Below are 23,353 nucleotides of genomic sequence, written 5' to 3' on the forward strand. Positions count from 1 at the left end.
TACATACTTTTAAAAAATTTTTAGTAGATACAAGGTCTTGCTATGTTGCCCAGGCTGGTCTCAAACTCTTGAGCAGCAATCCTCCTACCTCCGCCTCCCAAAGTGGTAGCCACCGCACCCGGCCTCTTTGTTCACTTATTAAGTTGTGCTCTCATTTCAGTTTGTAAATCTATTCTTAATCTCTCTTAATCTATTCTTGACCCATGGGGCCCTGACCTCATTCATGTGCTCCTCCTCTCCCACCTGGACCACTGCAGGTGAGTGAATTCTTGTTCATGAGATTGCCTGCCACCAGGATTAAGTGTGACAAGTTCACCTGCTACCCAGCTGCCAAATCTGCAAATCTGACCCGATAACTGCTCTGCATATACACGGTGGCCCATGGCACTCATGACACCTGGTGCCAGCTATCATAAGAGTTATCGATGACAGCAGCTTCTGAGTCAGAGAGTAATGGAGGGGTAGGGAACACCTAGTGAAATGTCCAAATGCTGACTCCACTAAGCCACCTTGGAGGCTTCCAGAGCTCAGCTAAAGAGTCTTTGTATCCAAGTTGCTGATAGCAGCCAGGCCTTCCCAGAGCTGGGTACAGGAGGAGAAGGGCTCTGTAGCCATCCAGCTGAGACCACAGAGTTTGTCCTTTCCCATTTACTCACTGAGTGATCAATTCTTTTTTTTTTTTTTTTTTTTTTTTTGAGACAGCGTCTCACTCTCTCACCCAGGCTAGAGTGCAGTGGTGTGATCTCGGCTGACTGCAACCTTTGCCTCCTGGGTTCAAGCGATTCTCGGGCCTCCACCTCCCGAGTAGCTGGGATTACAGGTGCATGCCACCATGCCCAGCTAATTTTATATTTTTAGTAGAGACGGAGTTTCACCATGTTGGCCAGACTGGTCTCGAACTCCTGACCTCAGGTGATCCGCCTGCCTTGGCCTCCCAAAGTGCTGGGATTACAGCATTTGAGCCACAACCCCCAGCCAATTCTCGACACTCACTTTAAACCCCCTGATACCCTGTGGCACTGTGCTTGTCCGAGCTGGTTCTTCCTGAGTTCACACTTTCCTCTGGCCATGGCTGGCCTGCCCCACGGTTGGGCAAAACCTCTTCCAGAAAACCTCCTGCCCCTCCTGGGCTCTTCTGTCTTGATACGTGTCTGTGTTTGGATCACTCCAAACTAGGAGGGAAGCGTCTGTGACATTCACCTTTGTGTTCCCAGTGCCTGACACCAGGCCCATTATATTAAATAATTGACTGACTGCATGTTTGAGTGACCCATAGAGGAAAATGCAAATCACCTGTAATCATATTACCCAGATAACTAGTGAAATTAATTCACTGGATATGCCCTTCTAGACATTTTTCCTCCTAGCTTTATCTAATAGTATTTCTCACACACACATCCTACACATGGCATTTTATTTTATATAATCTGGACCAAACCCTCCTTAATGTTTAGAACCTTTTTACATTTAATGTATCGTGTGTATGTATGCATGTGGGCACATTGGCCGGAAATCAAACCCAGGTCAACTGCTTGGAAGGCAGCTATGCTCACCACATTTAATGTATCATGGACAGTTCCCCTTCTCATCTAATCTTCTTCTTCTTCTTCTTTTTTTTTTTTTTTTTGGTAAAACACAGGTCTCACTCTCTCTTGGGCTGGAGTGCATTGGCACAATCACAGCTCACTGCAGCCTTGACCTCCCAGGCTCAAGTGATTCTCCCAACTCTGCCTCCTGAGTAGCTGGGACTACAGGCACATGCCACCATACTTGGCTAATTTTAAAAATTTTTTGTAAAAATGGGGTCTTGCTATGTTGCCCAGGCTGGTCTTCAACTCCTGGGCTCAAGCGATGCTTCTGCCTTGGACTCCCAAAGTGCTGGAATTACAGGCGTGAGCCACTGCGCCCAGCCTTATCAAATATTCTTGTAGGCCTTGAATTGTGGTGCTGTGTAATGTTTCACTGAGAGAGTGCTCTCTGATTGAACCCTTCCCTTTTCAGACATGCAATTTATTTTCCAGCTGAAATTATTAATGTTTCTTTTCTGCTGAGAGCATTTCTTTCTCATCATGAAGAAAATGGTAAACAAATACTGAATTAAAGACCATCAATAGCAAGGAAAAGTACAGCAGTCCTGCCTTACCCTTGAGGTGGACTACGGACCCCCCCCCAAGGGATGCCTGAAATGGCAGATGGTACTGAACCCAGTATGTACTATGTTTTTTCCTATGCATACATACATACCTATGATAAAGGTTAATTTATAAATTAGGCACAATAGGAGATGAACAGCAAAACTAATAATAAAATAGAACAGCTATTAGAGTGTACTGTAATATAAGTTATGTGAATGTGGTCTCTCTCTCAAAATACCTTATTGTACTATATTCACCCTTCTTTCTGTGGTGATGTGAGATGATGAAATGCCTACGTGGCCGGGCACGGTGGCTCATACCTGTAATCCCAGCACTTTAGGAGGCTGAGACGGGTGGATCATCTGAGGTCAGGAGTTCGAGACCAGCCTGGCCAACATGGCAAAAGTCCATCTCTACTAAAAATACAAAAATTAGCCAGGCCTGGTGGCGCATGCCTGTAATCCCAGCTACTTGAGAGGCTGAGGCAGGAGAATCGCTTGAACCTGGGAGGTGGAGGTTGTAGTGAGCCGAGATTGCGCCATTGCACTCCAGCCTGGGCAACAAGTGAAACTCCGTCTCAAAAAAAAAAAAAGAAAAAAAAAAGAAAATACCTATGTGATGAGATGAAGGGAGGTGAATGGCGCAGGCACTGCGATGTAGTGTTCGGCTACTGAGGTTACATCAGAAGGAGGATCCTCTGCTTCGGGCAATCCTGGATCATTGAGCCATGAAGATCTCGATGCTTGGGGATCCTTGATAGTGTTTTTTGCTGAAAACTTTTGGAAGAACATTGTAATCAGAGGTTGTTGCCTTTCTTTGTAACTCCATAAAAGTGTTGCTGCGAAGTTGTAGACTATCTGTGATCATACGGGTGATTTTAATGCTGCGTTCCATCTGAGGATCATATGCCATAATTTTATGTTTTCATGTCTGTGCAGTTTGAAACACTTCAGCAAATTTTAGTAATGTCCACATGGCTGGTTCTGCTTTAGTTTCTTCTTCTTCATCTTCCTCTTCCTCTATAGAGGACATGACAAGTTCTTCCAGTTCCTCATTTGTTAACACTTCTCAATGGCCTTCAGTATGTCCTCCTGCTTCATCAAGCATATCAGCAAATCCTTCTCCATCAACTTGTTGCATGGATGATTTTCCCAACTTCTCTATCAATTTCAGGGAAGGCTTTAAAATCATTCACAACTGCCACTCCATCAGTCCTTCCAGCAGGCATTTAGTTTGTGATTTAATTCATCCATTGCAACTTTGATGAGTGCTATTGCATCAGCAATAGTGAATGATTTCCAGCACTACATTATTTCCAGTTTACGATCTGCATCAATTGCTGATTGAATGTGATCAAATACCAGGCAGATGTATGTGGCCTTGGGAAAATGAATGATGTCCTAGTCAAGCGGCTGAAGAAAAAGGTTGTATTTGCAGATAAAAATACAACCTCAGCATTTTCATGTTCATGGCAAACAGATTCAGGATGGCTGGGTACATTATCTATTATTAATAGGTCCTTAAATTCCAACCCTTCCTCTTTCAAATATTTTTTCACTTCTGGGAACCATTGATGCATTGGTGGAACCATTCTATAAACAAGACAGCTGTCACTCATACTTTCTGATTATATGGCCAGAACACAAGCATAAATAAGTTTTGGTTTTGCTTTTGAGGGCACATGGGTTCTTTGCTCTGTACACCATGCTTGGCTTTATCATATGCCCTGCAGCGTTGCCACACAGTACGAGAGTTAATCTGTCTTTCCGTGCTTTATGCCCTGGTGCTTCCTTTGCACTTTTATGAATTTAGGTTCTGTTGGTCATCTTCTTCCAGAAGAGGCCGGTCTTATTGCAATTGAAGACTTGCTGTGTATGATATCTTTTCTCCTTAATCTACTTCTTCAAGTCTGCCGAAAATGTGGCAGCAGCTTCTTCACTGGCAAATGCAACCTCTTTAGTAGTTTTTATGCTTTTCAGTCCAAACCTATTCTTGAATCTGTATAACGGTCCCTTACTTGCGGTAAATGGCTGGGTGTCACTTGTTTCAGGGGATCCTTGCTGATGTCTTTGTGTAGGCTCCGTGCTTTCTGGTACAACACATTGCTGTCAGAACACCTTTCTGTTCATGTCTTCTACCCACAAATGTAATGCCTTTTCCATCTTAACTAAGCACTTATGTACTGTGGTCGTAACTCCATAACTTTTTTTTTTTTTTTTTTTTGAGACAGAGTCTTGCTCTGTAGCCCAGGCTGGTGTGCAGTGGTGCGATCTCGGCTCACTGCAACCTCCGTGTGGCTGTAACTTTTGCAGTTTGAGGTGTGTCATCAAGACTGACATGAATTTTTTTTTTTCCTTCTTCACAATTTCATGGATAGAAGATTCCTTGTTACAGTAGATCTTAGTAACCTAGGCATATGATTTTTTTCTTTCCTTATTGAGTTGAGAACTTTTACCTTTTTTTTTTTTTTTTTTTTTTTTTTTTTTTTTTTTTTTTTGAGATGGAGTTTGCCCAGGCTGGAGTGCAATGGCACGGTCTCGGCTCACTGCAACCTTCACTTCACAGGTTCAAGGGATTCTCTTGCCTCTGACTCCCAAGTAGCTGGGATTACAGGTGCCCACCACCACGCCTGGCTAATTTTTGTATTTTTAGTAGAGACAGGTTTCACCATGTTGGCTAGGCTAGTCTTGAACTCCTGACCTCAGGTGATCCACCCGCCTCAGCCTCCCAAAGTGCTGGGATTACAGGTGTGAGCCAGTGCGCCCAGTCAACTTTACCTTTTTGCCTAAAGAAAGGACTTTGTAGCCTATCTTTGGCATATCTGACTTGCCGGCATCACTACTCTTGTGTTTTGGGGCCATTAATAAGTAAAATAAGAGTTACTTGAACACAAGCACTGTGATACCACAACCGTCAATCTCATAACTGAGAAGGCTACTGAATGACTAAGGGGCAGGTAGCATGTATAGTTCAGATACACTGGATGGAGGGGTAATTAACGTCCCAGGTGGGACGGAGTAGGACAGCACGCGATTTCATCACAATACTGAGAATGGTGCACAATTGCAAACTTACCAATTGTTTGTTTCTGGAGTTTTCCATGTAATATTTTTGAACCATGGTTGAGTGAGATTAACTGAAACTGCAGAGAGCAAAATCACACACGAGGGGGGACTACTGTAAATCATTCTGATGTCACTGTTGTTTGACCTTTAAAATTTTTTGGGTGGGTATGGTGGCTCACACCCATAATCCCATCACTTTGGGAGGTGAGGTGGGAAGATTGCTTAAGCCCAGGAGTTCAAGACCAACCTGGGCAACTTAGTGAGACCTGATCTCTACAAAAATAAAAATAAAAATAAGAAAAATAAAATTCTTCAAGCTCTGTCTCCAGTGAAGGATCCTGCTATGTGGTGCCTTTTGTATTGAATTATTTTTTCCATGGCAGGACTATGGCAGCCAGGGACGCCACTTCAGGCAGCTTGTCAGAGGAAAGCAGTGCTTTGGACCTGCCATCAGTGTGTGACATAAGAGATTATGTCCTGCAGAGACCCAGCCAAGAAGCCAACAGCGAGGCTTTCAGTTCTTTGGAATTCCATTCTCTTCCTTGTTCTTCTGATGTGGATCCAGGTAATAAGCAGAGTTTAAAACAAACTAACTTAAAAACAACCAGCAGCTATACGGGTGTGTGATAGTTTGTTTCGCTCTCTTCCAATAGCAGATTTCTGAGAAGGCTTCATTGTCTTAGGCAGAAAAACATCTTACCTAAGCAAAGCTGTCAGGAGGAACTTCAAAGGACAGCTTCCCTGGCACAGCAATGACAAGGAGCTGTTTCCTGGAGTCTTTTTGTTATTGTTGCTGTTAATCTCAGGTCTCTTTCTAATCTCCCTCAAAATGAGTTCAGAAGCAGGGGAATATTTGGTTCAACAGAGAGTGGAATTGGTTTTTTTTGTTTTGTTCTTTTAAAACTCAGAAAATAAGGTGGCGGGCGCCTGTAGTCCCAGCTACACGGGAAGCTGAGGCAGGAGAATGGCGTGAACCTGGGAGGCGGAGCTTGCAGTGAGCTGAGATCTGGCCACTGCACTCCAGCACAGGCGACAGAGCAAGACTCCGTCTCAAAAAAAAAAAAACTCAGAAAATAGCAATGTGGGCCTGTTATATGTGATGAGTAGTAAAAATAGAGACTTTAGCATTCCTTGTATGAAGTATACTCTGGATTTAAGTAACAACCTTTCTACAAGGTTTCCTGACTGGATTGCCGAAACGCCTGTCATTTAAGCTAATGCTAATTCCCTGATGTAGGTAGTGACTGTCTTTAGTAACTATAAAGCCCTCTCTTTCATATTAATTACCTGATCTGAGTCTGGAGGTCCACAGACCTGGATTTATTTATTTATTCATTTATTTCTCGTTAGTTTTGGTTAATCCCCTGGGTTTATCACACAGACCTGGATTTGAAGTTCAGCTCTGCCACTTACTGGCTGTGTGACTTGGGGCATGCTCCTTAACCCCTCTGAGCTCGAGTCAGCTACAAAATGGCGATCAGAATGCTTGCTCCACCTAGTCAGGTTTAACTTAAGGTAAACCTGCAAGGTACTTAGCATGGTTTTTCTACCATCAATGGGTGCTCAGTCGATGCTGTTGTTGTTAATATTAAGAAATCCATATGGCCAGGCATGGTGTCTCATGCCTGTAATCCTAATACTTTGGAAGGCTAGACGGGTGGATCACCTAAGGTCAGGAGTTCAAGACCACCTTGGCCAACATGGCGAAACCCTGTCTCTACTGAAAATACAAAAATTAGCCAGGTGTGGTGGTGGGCGCCTGTAATCCCAGCTACTCAGGAGGCTGAAGCAGGAGAATCACTTGAACCCGGGAGGCAGAGGTTGCAGTGAGCTGAGATCGCGCCACTTCACTCCAGTCTGGGCGAAAGAGCAAAACCCTGTCTCAAAACAAAAAACAAACAACAACAACAACAAAATCCAAATATATATTTTTAGAAAGAACTCATTGTGGGTACTAAGGAAATGTAGCCTTTAATGATGATGAGTTCAGTGATGACTATAGGTAGGATGTGTAACTGTCATTGCCTTCAAGAATTCTATGGAGAAATATGTTTAAACTCTTTTGGGATTCTCTTCTGATTTTCAGGACATAGAGTAATCAGGATCAGTAAGTCTCCTGTTTAATTTAGTACCTGACTGTGTTAGTTTGTTCTCACATTGCTATAAAGAGATGCCTGAGACTGGGTAATTTATAGAGAAAAGAGGTTTAATTGACTCACAGTTCTGCAGGCTGTACAGGAAGCATAGCAGCACCTACTGGGCATCAATCAGGGTGGAAGGTGAAGGGGAAGCTGGCACTTCACATGGCTGGAGCGGGAGGAAGAAAGCGGGGGAAGGTGCTACACACTTTTAAACAACCAGATCTCATGAGACCCCAGCACCAAGGGGATGGTGCTATAAATCATTTAGGAGGAACTGCCCCATGAACCAATCACCTCCCACCAGGCACCACCTCCAACACTGGGGATGACAATTCCACATGACATTTGGGCAGGGACACAAATCCAAACCATATCACTGACCAAGAATTAGATAATTCTTTATCCTTTTCCTTTCTAGACTTAACATCTCAGTTCCTTTGACCTTCCCTTTTTTCCCTGCCATCCTGCTGCCTCTACATGACTTTCTGTCCCTAAAATGGATTTTTTCATCATCCCTGGGTAGCAACAGCATTTCTTAGAATGAGTGAATGGAGGCAGTTGAACAGAACTTTGTTTGTGTATTTATTTATTTATTTATTTATTTATTTAGAGACAGGATCTTGCTCTGTGCCTAGGCTGGAGTACCGTGGCACCATCACAGCTCACTGCAGCCTTGAACTCCTGAGCTGAAGCTATCCTCCTGCCTCAGCCTCTCAAGTAGTTGGGATTACAGGCTCACATCACCATACCTGGCTTTTTTTTTTTTTTTTAATTTTTAAAAATATTTTGTAGTGACAGGGTCTCGCTTTGTTGCCCACGCAAGTCTCAAACTCTTGGCCTCAAGTGATCCTCCCACCATGGCCTCCCAAAGTGCTGGGATAATGGGAGTGAGCCACCATACCCAGTTTGAACAGAACTTTAGAAGTATTAGCACGTTGAAATACTTTGAGGCAATGGCTCTGTTCCCTTAGGGAATTCAGTGTGGACTCGGTTTTTATTTTTTATTTCCTGTTAGTTGACTAATCTGTAGAAAAGCAACTGTTATTAATTGGAATTGGTTGACAGCTCTGAAAATAAGGAGCATGTTGAAATATTTATGTAGGGGTATTTGTTAAAAATATGGATATTCTATGCCAAAATAGTTGTTTGGGGAACCCATGTCTAAACATGAGAAGGGGTACTCAAACGCTAAGACAGCCATTTTACATGGTATTAGTGGCGGTCGTGCTGGGTTATACAGTCTGGTTGGAATTCTGGTTCTGCTTCTTCCCCTGGTTTGACTTTGGACGAGCCACTTAGCCTCTCTGTACCTATCTCCTTATTTGTAAAATGGAGATGATAACAGCACCTCCTTGTTGGGGAGGTCATAAGGTCATAAGGCTGTACAATTCAGTGCACGAGGCATAGTGTGTGGCACGGAGTGGACGGATGAGATCCAGTTCCTTATCAGCTGGGGTGCTCAGCACACTGCAGTACTGTCTGGTCAGCTCAGGCTTTTTTTTTTTTTTTTTTTTTTTTTTTGAGATGGAGTCTCTCTCTGTCACCCAGGCTAGAGCACATTGGCATGATCTCGGCTCACTGCAACCTCTGCCTCCCAGGTTCAGGCAATTCTCCTGCCTCAGCCTCCCAAGTAGCTGGAATTATAGGTGAGCACAACCACACCCGGCTAATTTTTGTGGTTTTAGTAGAGCTGGGGTTTCACCATGTTGGCCAGGCTGGTCTTGAACTCCTGACCTAAAGTGATCCACCTGCCGTGGCCTTCCAAAGTGCTGGGATTACAGGCATGAGCCACTGCGCCCAGCCAACTCAGGCTTTTATCACAAATACCATACACTGGGTGACTTCTCACAGCTCCAGAGGCTGGAAAGTCTAAGGTCAAGGTGCCAGCAGATTTGGTGTCCGGTGCTGCCCCCATTCGTGATTTGTAGACAGCCACCGTCTTCCTGTGTTCCTCACATGGCCTAGAGAGAGATCCTCTTTCTCAGGTGTCTTATAAGGGCACTAATGCCATCATGAAGCTTCCACCCTCAAAACTTAATTACCTCTGGCCGGGCACAGTGGCTCACGCCTGTAATCCCAGCACTTTGGGAGGCCAAGGCAGATGGATCACCTGAGGTCAGGAGTTCAAGACCAGCCTGGCCAGCATGGTGAAACCCTGCCTCTAATAAAATTACAAAAATTAGCTGGGTGTGGTGGTGGGTGCCTATAATCCCAGCTACTCGGAGGGCTGAGGCAAGAGAATCACTTGAACCCAGGAGGCAGAGGTTGTAGTGAGCCAAGATGGCGCCATTGTACTCCAGCCTGGGCAACAGAGCACAATGCCATCTCAAAAATAATAATAATAATAATAAATAAATAAACATAAAAAAACACATTGGTTTACTCATCCTACCCCATGGAAGGCTCTGGATGTGATTATTGTTCTCTGTATACTCCACACTGCAGTGTTTTAGGGCACATTAATAGTGATCACTCCCATTTACTGAGCATTTACTACTTGTTAGGTTTTATATTGTCAGGCTCCATGCTAAATACTTCACAAACATTATCATTTTTTTTTTTTTTTTTTTTTCATTTCGACACGGAGTCTCACTCTGTCGCCCAGGCTGGAGTGCAGTAGCATGATCTCGGCTCACTACAACCTCCACCTCCTGGTTCAAGCAATTCTCTTGCCTCAGCCTCCCGAGTAGCTGGGATTACAGACGTGCACCACCATGCCCGGCTAATTTTTATATTTTTAGTAGAGATGGAGTTTCACCATGTTGGCCAGGCTGATCTTGAACTCCTGACCTCAAGTGATCCACCTGCCTCAGCCTCCCGAAGTGCTGGGATTACAGCCGTGAGCCACCACACCTTGCCTAAACATCACTTTTAATTCTTATCACAAACCTGAGAAGTGGAAATCATTCCCATTTTATAAGTGAGGAAATAAACTTGGAAAAGTTAGGAAATTTTCCCAGTGTCACTTAGCAAATGACAGAGCTGGCTGAATCCAAAGGAAATGTTTCATCTCATTTTTTTTTTTTGTTTCTTTTTCAAGGTATGATCTTGCTTTGTTGCCCAGGCTGAAGTGCAGTATTGTGGACCCCTGGGCTCAAGCAATCTTGCCTTCTCAGCGTCTGAAGTAGTTAAGACTATAGGTGTGCATGATCCTGCCTAAGTAATTTAAAAACAATTTTTTTGTTTTTTTGTTTAGAGATGGGGTCTGACTATGTTGCCCAGGCTGGTCTTGAACTCCTGGGCCTCAAGTGATCCTCCCGCCTCAACCTCTCAGTGTTGGTATTACAGGCATGAGCCACCATACCTAGCTAAAATCACATTTTATTGGAAAAAAAGAAAGCTTCTTCTAACCTGGGAAGTGACCAAGAGGATGATACCACTGAGAAAAGGAACTGCTGCAAATAAATTTAGGCTAGTTTTGTTAGCTTGCTAGAACAAACATTTTGGAGAGTTGGAGGGAGTTTTACAGAGAAATATTAACTTTTTGATTTTATTGAAACTTAAACATTTTAAAACAATTTTTGTTTTGCTGTGTACTCTGTCATTCTATAGTACTTTTATATGTTATGTCACAATAACCACTAGGTTTGTTTTTAAAAAGGACCAGGGCTGTGAGCGGTGTGACTCACACCTGTTGTCTGGCATGTTATGAGGCTGAGGCAGGAGGATCCCCTTTTTTTTTCTTTTTGAGGCAGAGTCTTGCTCTGTCCCCCAGGCTGGAGTGCAGTGGTACAATCTCAGCTCACTGCAAGCTCCGCCTCCCGGGTTCGTGCCATTCTCCTGCCTCAGCCTCCCAAGTAGCTGGGACTACAGGTGCCCGCCACCATGCCCGGCTAGTTTTTTGTATTTTTAGTAGAGACGGGGTTTCACCATATTAGCCAGGATGGTCTCGATCTCCTGACCTCGTGATCCGCCCACCTCGGCCTCCCAGCCATGCCTCTTGTTCATAGGTAGCTATAGTTACGGGTTCTCTCCCCATGGCCCTTCAGCAGGCTCTTGCCAACATTTTAATCTAATTCTGATAACTCTGGATTTATTGCTTGCTCAGAGACATGCCCAGCTTTACACTAATCTCTACTGGGGTACTGCTGGCCACCATTCTCACTCGGATTCTTAACACCTCCAGTTCCCAAGCCAGTCTGATGTTCTTGGTTTGCTTACTTGCTGTTATGTGTCATAAGGAAGTTGATCTTCCACGGATAGGTAAATATAGCCAAGGTTTCCAGCTGGAGGGTCATTCAGGGTGACTCAGCATTGGTCTCTGCCCATCCTGGTATTTACTCAGTGAGGCACACACTGTTGGCTACCTTCATGTAGCTTGTGCTCGGCTCAAAATAGAGTTGACTATCTCAAGAACTGGCAGAGTATGGCAGGTTGCTTACAGCTGAATGGGGATCTAAGGGTGAACTTGGGACCTGGCTTCCCCAGCTACTGGGTGAAATAGAGCCAAGCTTTGATCATTAGGATTCATTAATTTGGTATAGTTTTTACAATTTATGGGTTTTTTTGTTTGTTTGTTTGTTTGTTTGTTTTTGAGACAGAGTCTTGCTCTGTCACCCAGGCTGGAGTTCAGTGGTGCAATCTCAGCTCACTGCAACCTCTGCTTCCCAGGCTCAAGCGATACTCATGCCTCAGCCTCCCTAGTAGCTGGGATTACAGGTGTGCACCACTATGGCCAGCTAATTTTTGTATTTTTAGTGGAGACAAGATTTTGCCATGTTGGCCAGGCTGGTCTCAAACTCCTGGCCTCAAATGATCTGCCCACCTCAGCCTCCCAAAGTGCTGAATTACAGGTGCGAGCCACTGCACCTGGCTTGACCGTAAGAGTTCAGTCATATCATCTGTTGTCAAACTCTTCAGTCAAAATCCAGACACACAGTTGGCAAGGCATTGGGGTTCACAATGGAGGAGTGGTGTAGTCTTCCGGTGGCACAGCCCAGCCCAGCAACAGGCACGCTGGAGAGAATACCCAGAAATCCAGGCAGTTGGCAGGCAGTGTGCAGGTGGCTTCTCGGTGGGTAGCAAGGTCCCAGCTTCCAGGCTGGAGTCAGCGTCACAATTCTAAGCCCTGGAAGAGTAGTAGGCCAAGGAAGGGTGACCTTAGATTTAGGATGCAACAAGGACCACTGCAAAACCCAGTTACAAGAACATGGGCCCAGCTTAAGCTTAACCTGGGTACAGGATTCCCCATTTCACCTTGCAGCTGCCTCTGACTCTGGGCCTATCCCTGCCCCGCTTTTCCCAGCCAGGCGTTTCGAAGGGGCTGCCTGCCTTCCTCCTTCTCACTTCTTCATTTCAGGATTGTTCCTCATTCCCAGGCACGTGGCCTCTACCTCCATTCCCCTCTGGTCTAAGCCTGCCCTTACTCAGATGCCAGTGATCGTCCCGAGGAGGAGCCAAACTGGATGGACGCTTCTCTGTCCTTATGCTATGTGCCCAACTGCCGCATCACTGTTCATGCCCTGGAGGAGCGAATTAGTAGCAAGGACATGAGACTTAAGAGCACTTTCCAGAAAACTGTTGGGTTGATAAGAATCTGAGAGTGTTAGAAAAACCTCAAAAGCCTTAGTCATTCCAGTCTGAGTATGCAAAAATGGGTAAAACGAGGCTATATATATCTAATAAAGACAGAGTCCATCTGGCCTGAAGTTCCCACCCAGCCACTCCTCATGAAATGCCGGTAAAATTAACAACTTTTCACTTAAGAGAGGTGTGGGATTATGAAATCCTCCCCTCAGCCCTTCCTAGTGAGCTATGGCAGAAGACCTGCTGCTGCCAAACAGGTCTTCTGGAGGGCAGGTGCAGAGGCTTATGCCTATAATCCCAGCACTTTGGGAGGTAAAGGTGGAAGGATTACTTGAGCCCAGGAGTTCGAGGCTACAGTGAGCTATGATCGTACCACTGCACTCTAGCCTGGGGGACAGAGTGAGACCCTCTTTCTAAAGAAAGAAAAATATAGAGTGTTCCTGGAACACCTTTTCCATAACATTCTTCTGTTTAGGCCCCTTTGAGATGTCGTATTATACTACTTCTGTTTTTAGACTGAGTCTCGCTCTGTTGTCCAGGCTGGAGTACAGTGGTGCAATCTTGGCTCACTGTAACCTCCGCCTCCTGGGTTCAAGCGATTCTCCTGCCTCAGCCTCCAGAGTAGCTGGGATTACAGGCACCCACCACCACGCCCAGCTATGTTTTGTATTTTTAGTAGAGACAGGGTTTCACCATGTTGGCCAGGCTGGTCTTGAACTCCTGACCTCAAGTCATCCATCCACCTTGGCCTCCCGAAGTGTTGGGACTACAGGCGTGAGCTACCACACCTGGCCAATCTTACACTACTTCTTTCCTGCCAGCTCCAATCAAAAAGCTCCTCTGCCTTGTTTTCGGGACTCTGTGTAATCTGCTGCCTGGGATATTTGTTCAAAATATTTAACAACCATACAGCAGTATTGCAATATTTCAGCAACTGGCACGGCTGTACAGGTGCACACGAGCTGAATAGAGGCCCCTGCTGCTGTCCAACTGCACATTAACACAGGCCTGCCAGTCCTGTCAGGCTTGCTTTTAGGCTGAGCCAACTGTTAATGTCTTAGCTGCATTGTTCCCCTCTCTGGAATGTGCCCCCTCCTCCCTGGTCAACTCCAGTCCACTCCAGAGATGGCTGAATTGAATCCATTAATTAGTCCCAGGTACAGACTTGTTGCTGGACTTGAACACGCCGCCTGTTAGATACTTGTTTTCTTTCTCCTTTGCTGATTGGCTCAAGGGAAGCATAGGGTATGCAGAATGGAAGAGCTGAGTTAAGAAACATGATCTTGGTTAAACCTCTCAAAAGCAAGATCACAAAGGTCACTCGAAGGCCCAGTGTGTACTGCTGGAGCTTGATAAACTCTGGGTAGCTCATGTGGCATATCTCACCTGCGCCCTCTGGAACCTTTGTCCTAGAGAGCATCCAAGGTACTTTCTAAAATAGGACAAGGAGTTTCTCTGAAGTCGTTGTTAGACATTAACAATACAGATGTAGGAAATATCAGCCCTTTCCTCAAACTTGAACTTCTGCCCAAGAGCAGTGTCGGGGAAATTGGTTGCATGTATACAGCAAATTGAATGTTAAACACAATAAGTCTGTGATGATTAAAGGCCATAGCTGGCAGGCAGCTATAAGTTTAAAGTAAATAGTGATTTAATGCACCTTTAGTCTTATTCTGGGAATCTGTCAACATCCCAGTCTTCAAAGCTCATTTTATAACTTGTGTATTTAGGCATTTCATCCAAGGAATTTAATCTTTAAGAGTAAAAAAAAGTTTGTTGTCTTCCTCTCTATAATTCATATTTCTTTGTAATTCTATAAAATTTTATTTCCAAAAGGAATGAATTATAAGCTCTTAGATTAAAAAAACTCAAAATAAAATTTATATACTGGTTGTTGAATTCCTGATGTGTTGTGGTTATAGTTTTAAAATAGGAGTCAGGGTGTATTTTAGATATATATATAGTGTGAAAGACATTTTATAGGTGCATTAAGTGATATCCAACCTAGTGGCTAATACCCAGTCACTAGACTGGACCTAAGATTCGGAGAGGAAAGGAAAGAAGGGAACAATGGTTATTGAGCCAATTCCCTGAGAAATAACTGAGGACACAGTGGGGTACATTTTAGCAGATACTAACTGGATGGGCTTTATTTGGAAGGTTTGGGTGTTCTGTGTGGCAGTGCTTCTCTGCTTTTGTTGCCTCTCCCTAGATGTGGGGTTTTTTGTTGTTGTTGTTTTTGGTTTTTTTTGAGACAGAGTCTCTCTCCGTCACCCAGGCTGGAGTGCAGTGGTGAGATCTCGGCTCACTGCAACCTCCACCTCTCAGTTTCAAGGGATTCTCCTGCCTCAGCCCCCTGAGTAGCCGGGACTACAGGAGCCTGCCACCACACCCGGCTAATTTTTGTATTTTTAATAGAGGCAAAGTTTTGCCATGTTGGCCAGGCTGGTCACAAACCCCTGACCCCAGTTGATCCACCTGCCTTGGCCTCCCAAAGTGCTGGGATTATAGGCGAGAGCCACCAAGCCCAGCCTCCTAGATTGAGTTATGTAGATTCAGCTATCTAGACTGAATTTTCAGCTCCAAAATCGGATTTTGAGCTCTTTGCATGCTGCTGTTAGAAGGCAGCAGTGAATTTTAATTGTATGGCCTGGGGTGTGAAGGATAAACCATAAGCATATATGACGAAGGCTCATAGAGTTAGAGAAGGTTACAGTCTCTGAGCTGGTGGTTCCACACAGCTCTTTAGGAACTACAAGTTTGAGATTGAGTGGGGTCATGAGCTTGTGGGGCCCTGGATGCTCTACCTTATGCATCCAGGCAAGCATTCATCCAAAGAAAGGGTGCCAGGACCAGGAGGAGTTCGAAAATCACTGAGTGGCCGGGTGTGGTAGCTCAAACCTGTAATCCCAGCACTTTGGGAGGCTGAGGCATGTGGATCACTTGAGGCCAGGAGTTCGAGACCAGCCTGGTTAACATGGCAAAACCCCATCTGTACTAAAAATACAAAAAAATGGCCAGATGTGGTGTTATGAGCCTGTAATTCCAGCTACTCAGGAGGCTGAGGCAGGAGAATCGCTTGAACCCAGGAGGCGGAGGTTGCAGTGAGCCGAGATGGCGCCAGGGGCACTCCAGCCCGGGCAACAAAGCGAGACTGTCCAAAAAAAAAAAAAAAAAAAGTAGAAAAAAAAAAGAAAGAAAGAAAACCACTGAGCTCAGCTAATACTCTCATTTTCCACATGGGGAAGTCGAATCCCAGCATAATGAAGAAAATCACCCAAGGTCGTGTAGTAACCTGGCAACTCCTATTTTCTGGGTGATCCTCTGTGCAGACTTTTCTAACTGTAACTTCTCTATCCCTTCTTTAAAACTAAAAAAGTATAGTTCTCTATAACTTTCAATACATACTGCTAAATTATGTATCACATTAAATAGTCATTGGAGAGGATGATAATAGAATTATTTTTAAAAGCTCAAGAATGTTATCTGCCACCTGTGACATCTCTCGTTGTTCCTCACTTTTAAGTTTCAAGGGCACGTGCTGTGGGGGACAAGGCTTATTTACTTCTGTGTACTTTGCCTGCAGTCACAGTTTTAAACAGAAATCCCAACTGAGTTGAAAAACTGGCCATGTTACTGTGTCAAGCCACACCTCCAGGGCACTTATCTGCCAAGTCCGGGTGCACAGAGGTGTGACCTCATGTTCTGGCCTGATAACTCCCCTCAAGGGCTTTTTCATGTAAGCGTTCATCTGACTTTTTACTCAGCTGTGTCTTTTTAAAATACAAGGAAACAACTCGATTACAATAGTCAATCCCAAAGACTGTAGGTCATAAGACCCCCATTTCAAACAGACACCGTCTCTAGTTTCATTCACTGTTGTATATTTATAAGATAAAGACTATACACAAGGGAAGACCAAAAGATGGATGGTTTTTCCATTTGTTGTGCACTTACATTTCAGGCACTGTGCTGTGCATTTTACGTATGTTGTTCTTTTGATTCTCACAGCCACACCCAATAAGTAAATCCTGTTATGATCTCTTTGTTACCCATGAGGAAACAGAGCTTCAGAGAGGCTTGTTTCATATTAATGTTACCCACAGATTGGTGGAAAGCTGAGACTCAAACCTGCGTCAGGTTGATTGCAAAGGCAGAACTTTAAAGAAATGCTAACATCTAGGTATGATTCCATACTATGCATTAAGAATTAAGCTTTAGGCCAGGCGCAGTGTCTCACACCTGTAATCCTAGCACTTTGGGAGGCTGAAGTGGGTGGATCACCTGAGGTCAGGAGTTTGAGACCAGCCTGGCCAACTCTGTGAAACACCATCTCTACTAAAAATACAAAAATTAGCTGGACGTGGTGGTGCATACCAATAGTCTCAGCTACTCGGGAGGCTAAGAGAGGAGAATTGCTTAGACCTGGCAGACAGAGGTTGCAGTGAGCCAAGATCGTGCCACTGCACTCCAGCCTGGGCAACAGAGCGAGACTCCGTCTCAAAAAAAAAAAGGAATTAAGCTTTAAATATTTGCAGTTACTTCTTTAAGTCTGCGCTAGCATCTTTCTACTAACTCAGTATCTTCAAGCCAGCCGATGTCAGTACCCTGTCGGGATGACTGTGACTCCTGGTCCCCTGGACCACCGTTGTGTCCACTGTCCACTGAGCTGTCCCTTCCATTTTTCCCATCTTCCTGTTGTGGAAGAAGCTCGAACTACCTGTGCACTAATTGGAGAGAAGGTGTTGGGGCTCAGAAAGCAATATCCCAAAACAAAGGTCTCTGCAGCAGCCTCAGAAGCAAAAGTTTTCCTTTGACCTTTATCTGCCCTCTTGTATCTCAGTCTCATTCTCCCCCCAGGGCCAGACATAGAAGCTAGAATTCCTCTTCCCCAAGGCGGGTCATAGAAACCAGAACCCCCTTTCTCCAAAGCTAGCCATAGAACCTAAAAATATTACTCTAATTTTTCCTCTGCCTTTCTGGGTAAAACTTGGCCATAAAGAAATTGTCTGGCTGGGTGCAGTGGCTCACCCTTGTGATCCCAGCACTTTGGGAAGCCGAGACAGGAGGTTTGCTTGAAGCCAGGAGTTCGAAACCAGCCTCGCCAACATAGCAAGACCCCATCTCTACAAATAAAATAAATTAACTGGGCATGGTAGTAGGCACCTGCAATCCCAGGTACTTAGGAAGCTGAGGTGGGAGGATTGCTTGAGCCCAGGAGGTTGGGGCTACAGTAAGCTATAGTCGTGCCACTGCACTTTAACCTGGGTGACAGAATGAGACCTCATCTCTTTTAAATTAAAAAAAAAATGAAAGAAAAATTATCTGACCTGCCTTGTTTGACTCTAGGCCATAAGACCCCCATTTCAGAGAAGGTCCTGACCCACACCCGGAAGGAAGGAGTGCTGCTCAGAGAGCAGGCCTTGCTGGGCTCCCCACTGAATCTATTAACATCAGATCTTTCCTTTTGTGTTCAATCATATTTCTACATTTTGATGTAGTGGGGTTGCCTTTGCCAGCGTCCCGCAGCTGCCCCAGTGAATGTGGGCAGGGGAAGGGACTCTCTGGCCCGGGAAGACAAAGAGGCTTCTTAGGCCAGATCATTTGTTGAATTGGCAGGATCCTCTCGTGTGTGCCTGCTGGCCACACTGCTATTTCTGCTGTTATAGAAATATGAAAGTCATATTTTACATATGTTGCAGAAATATGAAAATCATATTTCTACAACAAAGTCCATCGTTTATTGAACCTAAGCATAAAAATGGACAATTTCCCCTATGTCTTTGAGTTTTCAGTCTGAAGCCTTCGGTGTATACACATTAAATAAATTTGTATGCCTTTCTCCCATCAATCAATCTGCCTCATGTCAGTGATTTTCAACAAACCTCCAGGGGCCAAGGGCCTTGGTCCCTACAAAGGCATTCCCTTCTCAGTTAAATTTCTCACACCAGGTAGGATACAACTTCTTAGGTGAAAACCCAGGGAAGAAAACAAGTCAGGAATTTTAACTCTCTTTGCTGGAATAAATGAAGCCCTTGATCACCTTTTCTACCCAGAAGAAGTTTTCTCATCTGGTGCCAGAACTCTTCTTATTCTTGGCTCTTTGCCCTGAAGTTGCTGTTTGTCAGCTGAGTGGCTGCCCTTGGCCAACCTTTTAGCTCCCTGGAGTTTTTGATAGTTGGTTTTTGGTAACGTGCTTGAAGTTACAAACACCCAGCTTATTAGAACATAACTTTTAAGGATAAAGGCTTTTATGTGGATTCCTGGGTCCCCCATGTTTGACTGGCCAGGTTCATGTTTTGCCCTCTGCCTGCAGCAGCTGCCTGCTACACATAGACCCTGGCGTGAGTAGAGAATAAGGATCAGTCAGTGCCTAGCATATGGTAGGTGCTCAGTAAAGGCTGGTGAATGAATACATGAAAAACACATATAAGTGAAACTAGATACGGTTTAAAAATGGAGATCAAGTATTTATCACAGTGCCTTGCTCATCCATTTGTAACATTATCATAAAATTTAAAGCCGTGTGTGATCTGTGTAGGATAATATGATAACATTTCTAAGTTTAAAAGCATGTATTATTATATAAGCGCTGCAGATTTGTGTAACTCTTGATTGGAAAGTCAACTAGTCTCTCTTAAAAGCCCCTGGCTTTTTTTCCTTGAAAAGAAAACAGTAGAGAAAAGAACAACTGTAAGGAGATATAATGGTACTGAGAATAGAATACTATTCCTACGTTTCCCCATCAGGAAGAAAGCATGTTCCTAGTGAAGTTGTTTCTTTTTCTAGCAAATATTTCTGTAATGACCATGCATGGAATTACGGCTTTAAGAATACCCCTAAATTGGTTTCAAAGCTATTTTCTTAAGAAAACTGTATTCTGGGCCGGGCGCGGTGGCTCAAGCCTGTAATCCCAGCACTTTGGGAGGCCGAGACGGGCGGATCACGAGGTCAGGAGATCAAGACCATCCTGGCTAACACGGTGAAACCCCGTCTCTACTAAAAAAATACAAAAAACTAGCCGGGCGAGGTGGCAGGCGCCTGTAGTCCCAGCTACTCGGGAGGCTGAGGCAGGAGAATGGCGTAAACTTGGGCGGCGGAGCTTGCAGTGAGCTGAGATCCGGCCACTGCACTCCAGCTTGGGCGACAGAGCGAGACTCCGTCTCAAAAAAAAAAAAAAAAAAAAAAAAAAAAGAAAACTGTATTCTGTATTTTAAGCATGTGAGATTTTTTCCTTCTTAAAAATAATACAATTGAGGGGCAAATTTAAATTAATAATAATAATAATTTACTTAATAAATTATTATTTATAATTATAAAATAATTCATTTAATAAATTAAAAATAATATTTAATAAATTAAATACTTTAAATAAATAAATTATAAAAAACAAGCAAATGGATATACCCCTATTTCTTCGTAATATATTCAGTAGTTGTTTTGTCCAGAATTTTCTTTTACAAAGAACTCTTGGAAAATATTAGGGATTGTTAAGTGCAGTATAAATAAGATGAGGAAATGACCCACGGACCAACACCATTTTAGAAGTAGAGTTTGAGGAAAAATTGGTTAAAATAATATTGCATGTTTTTAGCCAATAACACACAGAGAGCTGCTCTGAGCCTAGGCCTGGAGGTGGTGCCTGGCAATTTCTTGAATCAGGCAGTGTTTGAGTCTACTGCCCTCTGGTGGCTACCTTTTATACTTTCCTGCGCCTTACTGAGAAAAAGAATTTAAACGTACCAGATGTGTGTTAAACCTTTCTCATTTATTCTTTGCAGAGTTCTGTGCCTACTTGAGCTAGAATTAAAAGTTCTCAGAGATTATTTTACTCAACTGAAATCCAAGAAGGTAATTTCTCTTAAGGTCACCACTGTTGGGTGTATTCACTGCACATGCATTATATAATTTGAGATCTTTTTTCATTTATCCAGCTGGGTTGATTTCAGGCTAAAATACACACGTGAATAGTGATGTCTAATTTTTTGGCTAGGCTCAGTGGCTCACGCCTGTAATCCCAGCACTTTGGGAGGCTGAGGCAGGTGGATCACTTGAGATCAGGAGTTTGAGACCAGATTGGCCAACATGGTAAAAACCCTGTCTCTACTAAAAATACAAAAAAAAAAAAAGAGCGGGGCATAGTGGCACGCACCTGTAATCCCAGCTACTTGGGAGGCTGAGGCATGAGATTCACTTGAACTCGGGAGGCGAATGTTGCAGTGAGCTGAGATTGAGGCACTGCCCTCCAGCCTGGGAGACAGAGTGAGACTGTTTCCAAAAAAAAGAAAAAGAAAAACAAAAGTGATGTCTGATTTTTCTTTATACATTTGCCAATAAACGTTGTGCTTTTTTTTTTTTGGCAAAGACCAAAGGATTTAAATTTTACTTTTTTTGATGAAATTATAGTACCATTTAAGGATAATTGACCAGGTGCAGTGGCTCATACCTGTAATCTCAAGACTTTGGGAGGCCAAGCTGGGCAGATCACCGAAGGTCAAGAGTTCTAGACCAGCCTGTCCAACATGGTGAAACCCCATCTCTACTAAAAATACAAAAACTATCTGGGCGTGGTGGTGGGCACCTATAATCCCAGCTACTAGGGACGCTGAGGCAGGAGAATCGCTTGAACCCGGGAGGTGGAGGTTGCAGTGAGCTGAGATTGTACCATTGCACTCCAGCCTGGGCAACAAGAGCAAAACTTGATCTCAAAAAAAAAAAAAAGAAAAGAAAAAAGAAGAAAAATAAAGGGTAATCACAAAATTGAAAAAAAAACTTGTAATCTAATAAGATGGCATGGAACTATTTCTCCTTGTTCTTCCATGCCAAGCAACTATGAACCCTGGAAATGCGAGAGGCAACCAAAGGAGAACTTGGAGATTTAGTAAGAAGGTGAATTGGTTTGGGGTCCTAGGACTGGAGGAACAGTATGGTGTCTGAGTGTCTTCTGTCCTCCTACACAACTGAAGAAGGTGACCCAGACCCGGTGCATCCTAACCTGCAACCTAGCAACAAGAAGGTGGCCCAGTACCTTCTCCCCAGGACTGACAGGTTATCTATCCAACATGACCAGGAAAGCCCAGCCCCCGGGAGGGGGAGATTAATAGGAGACCACTAAGTAGCCAGAGGAAGTGCTCACCTTCAGAGGGCCTGGGACTTCCTTCCCCTGCTGGGTGATAGCTCTGTGGCAAGCACGCACATGTAGGAGGATTCTGCCAGTTCAACAAATGATCTGGCCTGGGAAGCCTCTTTGTGCCCCTGGGCCAGAGCCTCCCTCGCCTGCCTATATTCACTGGGGAGCTGTGGGGGCACTGGCAGAGGGGATCCCACTACATCAGACAGCCCAACCCAGGGACCTTCCTCCTCCCAGGGAGCCTGAAACTTCCTTCTTCCTCAAGAGATTCCCATACCCTGAGGATGAGGCCTGGGGAAACATCTTCCATTCCTTCAGGCAGCACCAGCAGGGGCCTGTGGAAACCTCAGCAGTTCCAGATAAATGAAACAGACCAAAAAAAGCAGCAAAAACACTGAAAATTAAACTTTCATTGAAACCACAATTGCAACAGTAGGCCAGGACCTGCATGCTAAAATAAATGATTTCTTTCTTTTTTTTTTTTTTGAGATGGAGTCTCGCTCTGTCGCCAAGGCTGGAGTGCAATGGCGCGATCTCTCTCGCTGCAAACTCCGCCTCCTGGGTTCAAGCTATTCTCCTGCCTCAGCCTCCCAAGAAGCTGGGATTACAGGCACTGCCACCATGCCTGGCTATTTTTTGTATTTTTAGTAGAGACGAGGTTTCACCCTGTTGGCCAGGCTGGTCTTGAACTCCTGACCTCAGGGGATTCACCCACCTCGGCCTCCCAAAGTGCTGGGATTACAGGCGTGAGCCACCACACCTGGCCAAAATAAAGGATTTCAATAGGACCAAAATTCTCTAAATGTAATAGACAAAATGTTTAGATACAACCAAAGATCACTTGTCATACTAAGAACCAAAATATTACAACTTGAATGAAAAAAAGACAGTCACAGCTGGGTGCAGTGGCTCGCGCCTGTACTCCTAGCACTTTGAGGCCAGGAGTTTGAGACCACGTTAGAAGATTAGGTAAGACCCTGTCTCTACAAAAAATAAAAAAAAATTTGCCAGGCAGGGTGGCACGCACTTTTAGTCCTAGCTACTTGGGAGGCTGAGGCAAGAGGATCGCCTGAGCCCAGGAGTTCAAAGTTGCAGTGGGCTATGATTGTGCCACTATACTCCATCTTGGGCAACAGAGAAATACCTTATTTGACAAGAATTTTAAAGCAGCCATTATAAAGATGCCTTAACAATCAATTATAAGTTCTCTTGAAACAATGAAAAAACAGAAAATCTTAGCAAATAAATAAAAGTTATAAAAAGAAGCAAGTCCGCTGGGTGCAGTGGCTCCCACCGGTAATCCTAGCGGTCTGGGAGGCCGAGGCAGGTAGATCACTTGAGCCCAGGAGTTCAAGA

At 44.3% G+C, this 23,353-nt stretch overlaps 2 protein-coding genes across 3 annotated transcripts in view; both read left to right on the plus strand.

Annotated features, from left to right (window-relative positions):
* Positions 1 to 23,353, plus strand: part of CHGB (chromogranin B) — an 817,086-nt gene that overhangs the window by 658,155 nt on the left and 135,578 nt on the right. The window lies entirely within an intron of this gene.
* Positions 1 to 23,353, plus strand: part of SHLD1 (shieldin complex subunit 1) — a 112,033-nt gene that overhangs the window by 14,422 nt on the left and 74,258 nt on the right. For both annotated transcript variants that reach the window (XM_050745251.1, XM_050745250.1), the window contains one exon: positions 5,584 to 5,765. In XM_050745251.1, the coding sequence (XP_050601208.1) occupies positions 5,588 to 5,765 (178 nt within the window). In that variant the 5' untranslated portion in view covers positions 5,584 to 5,587. The remainder of the gene's footprint in view (positions 1 to 5,583; positions 5,766 to 23,353) is intronic.

The sequence above is a fragment of the Macaca thibetana genome, chromosome 10, assembly GCF_024542745.1.
Source record: "Macaca thibetana thibetana isolate TM-01 chromosome 10, ASM2454274v1, whole genome shotgun sequence".
Classification (NCBI taxonomy): Eukaryota; Metazoa; Chordata; class Mammalia; order Primates; family Cercopithecidae; genus Macaca; species Macaca thibetana.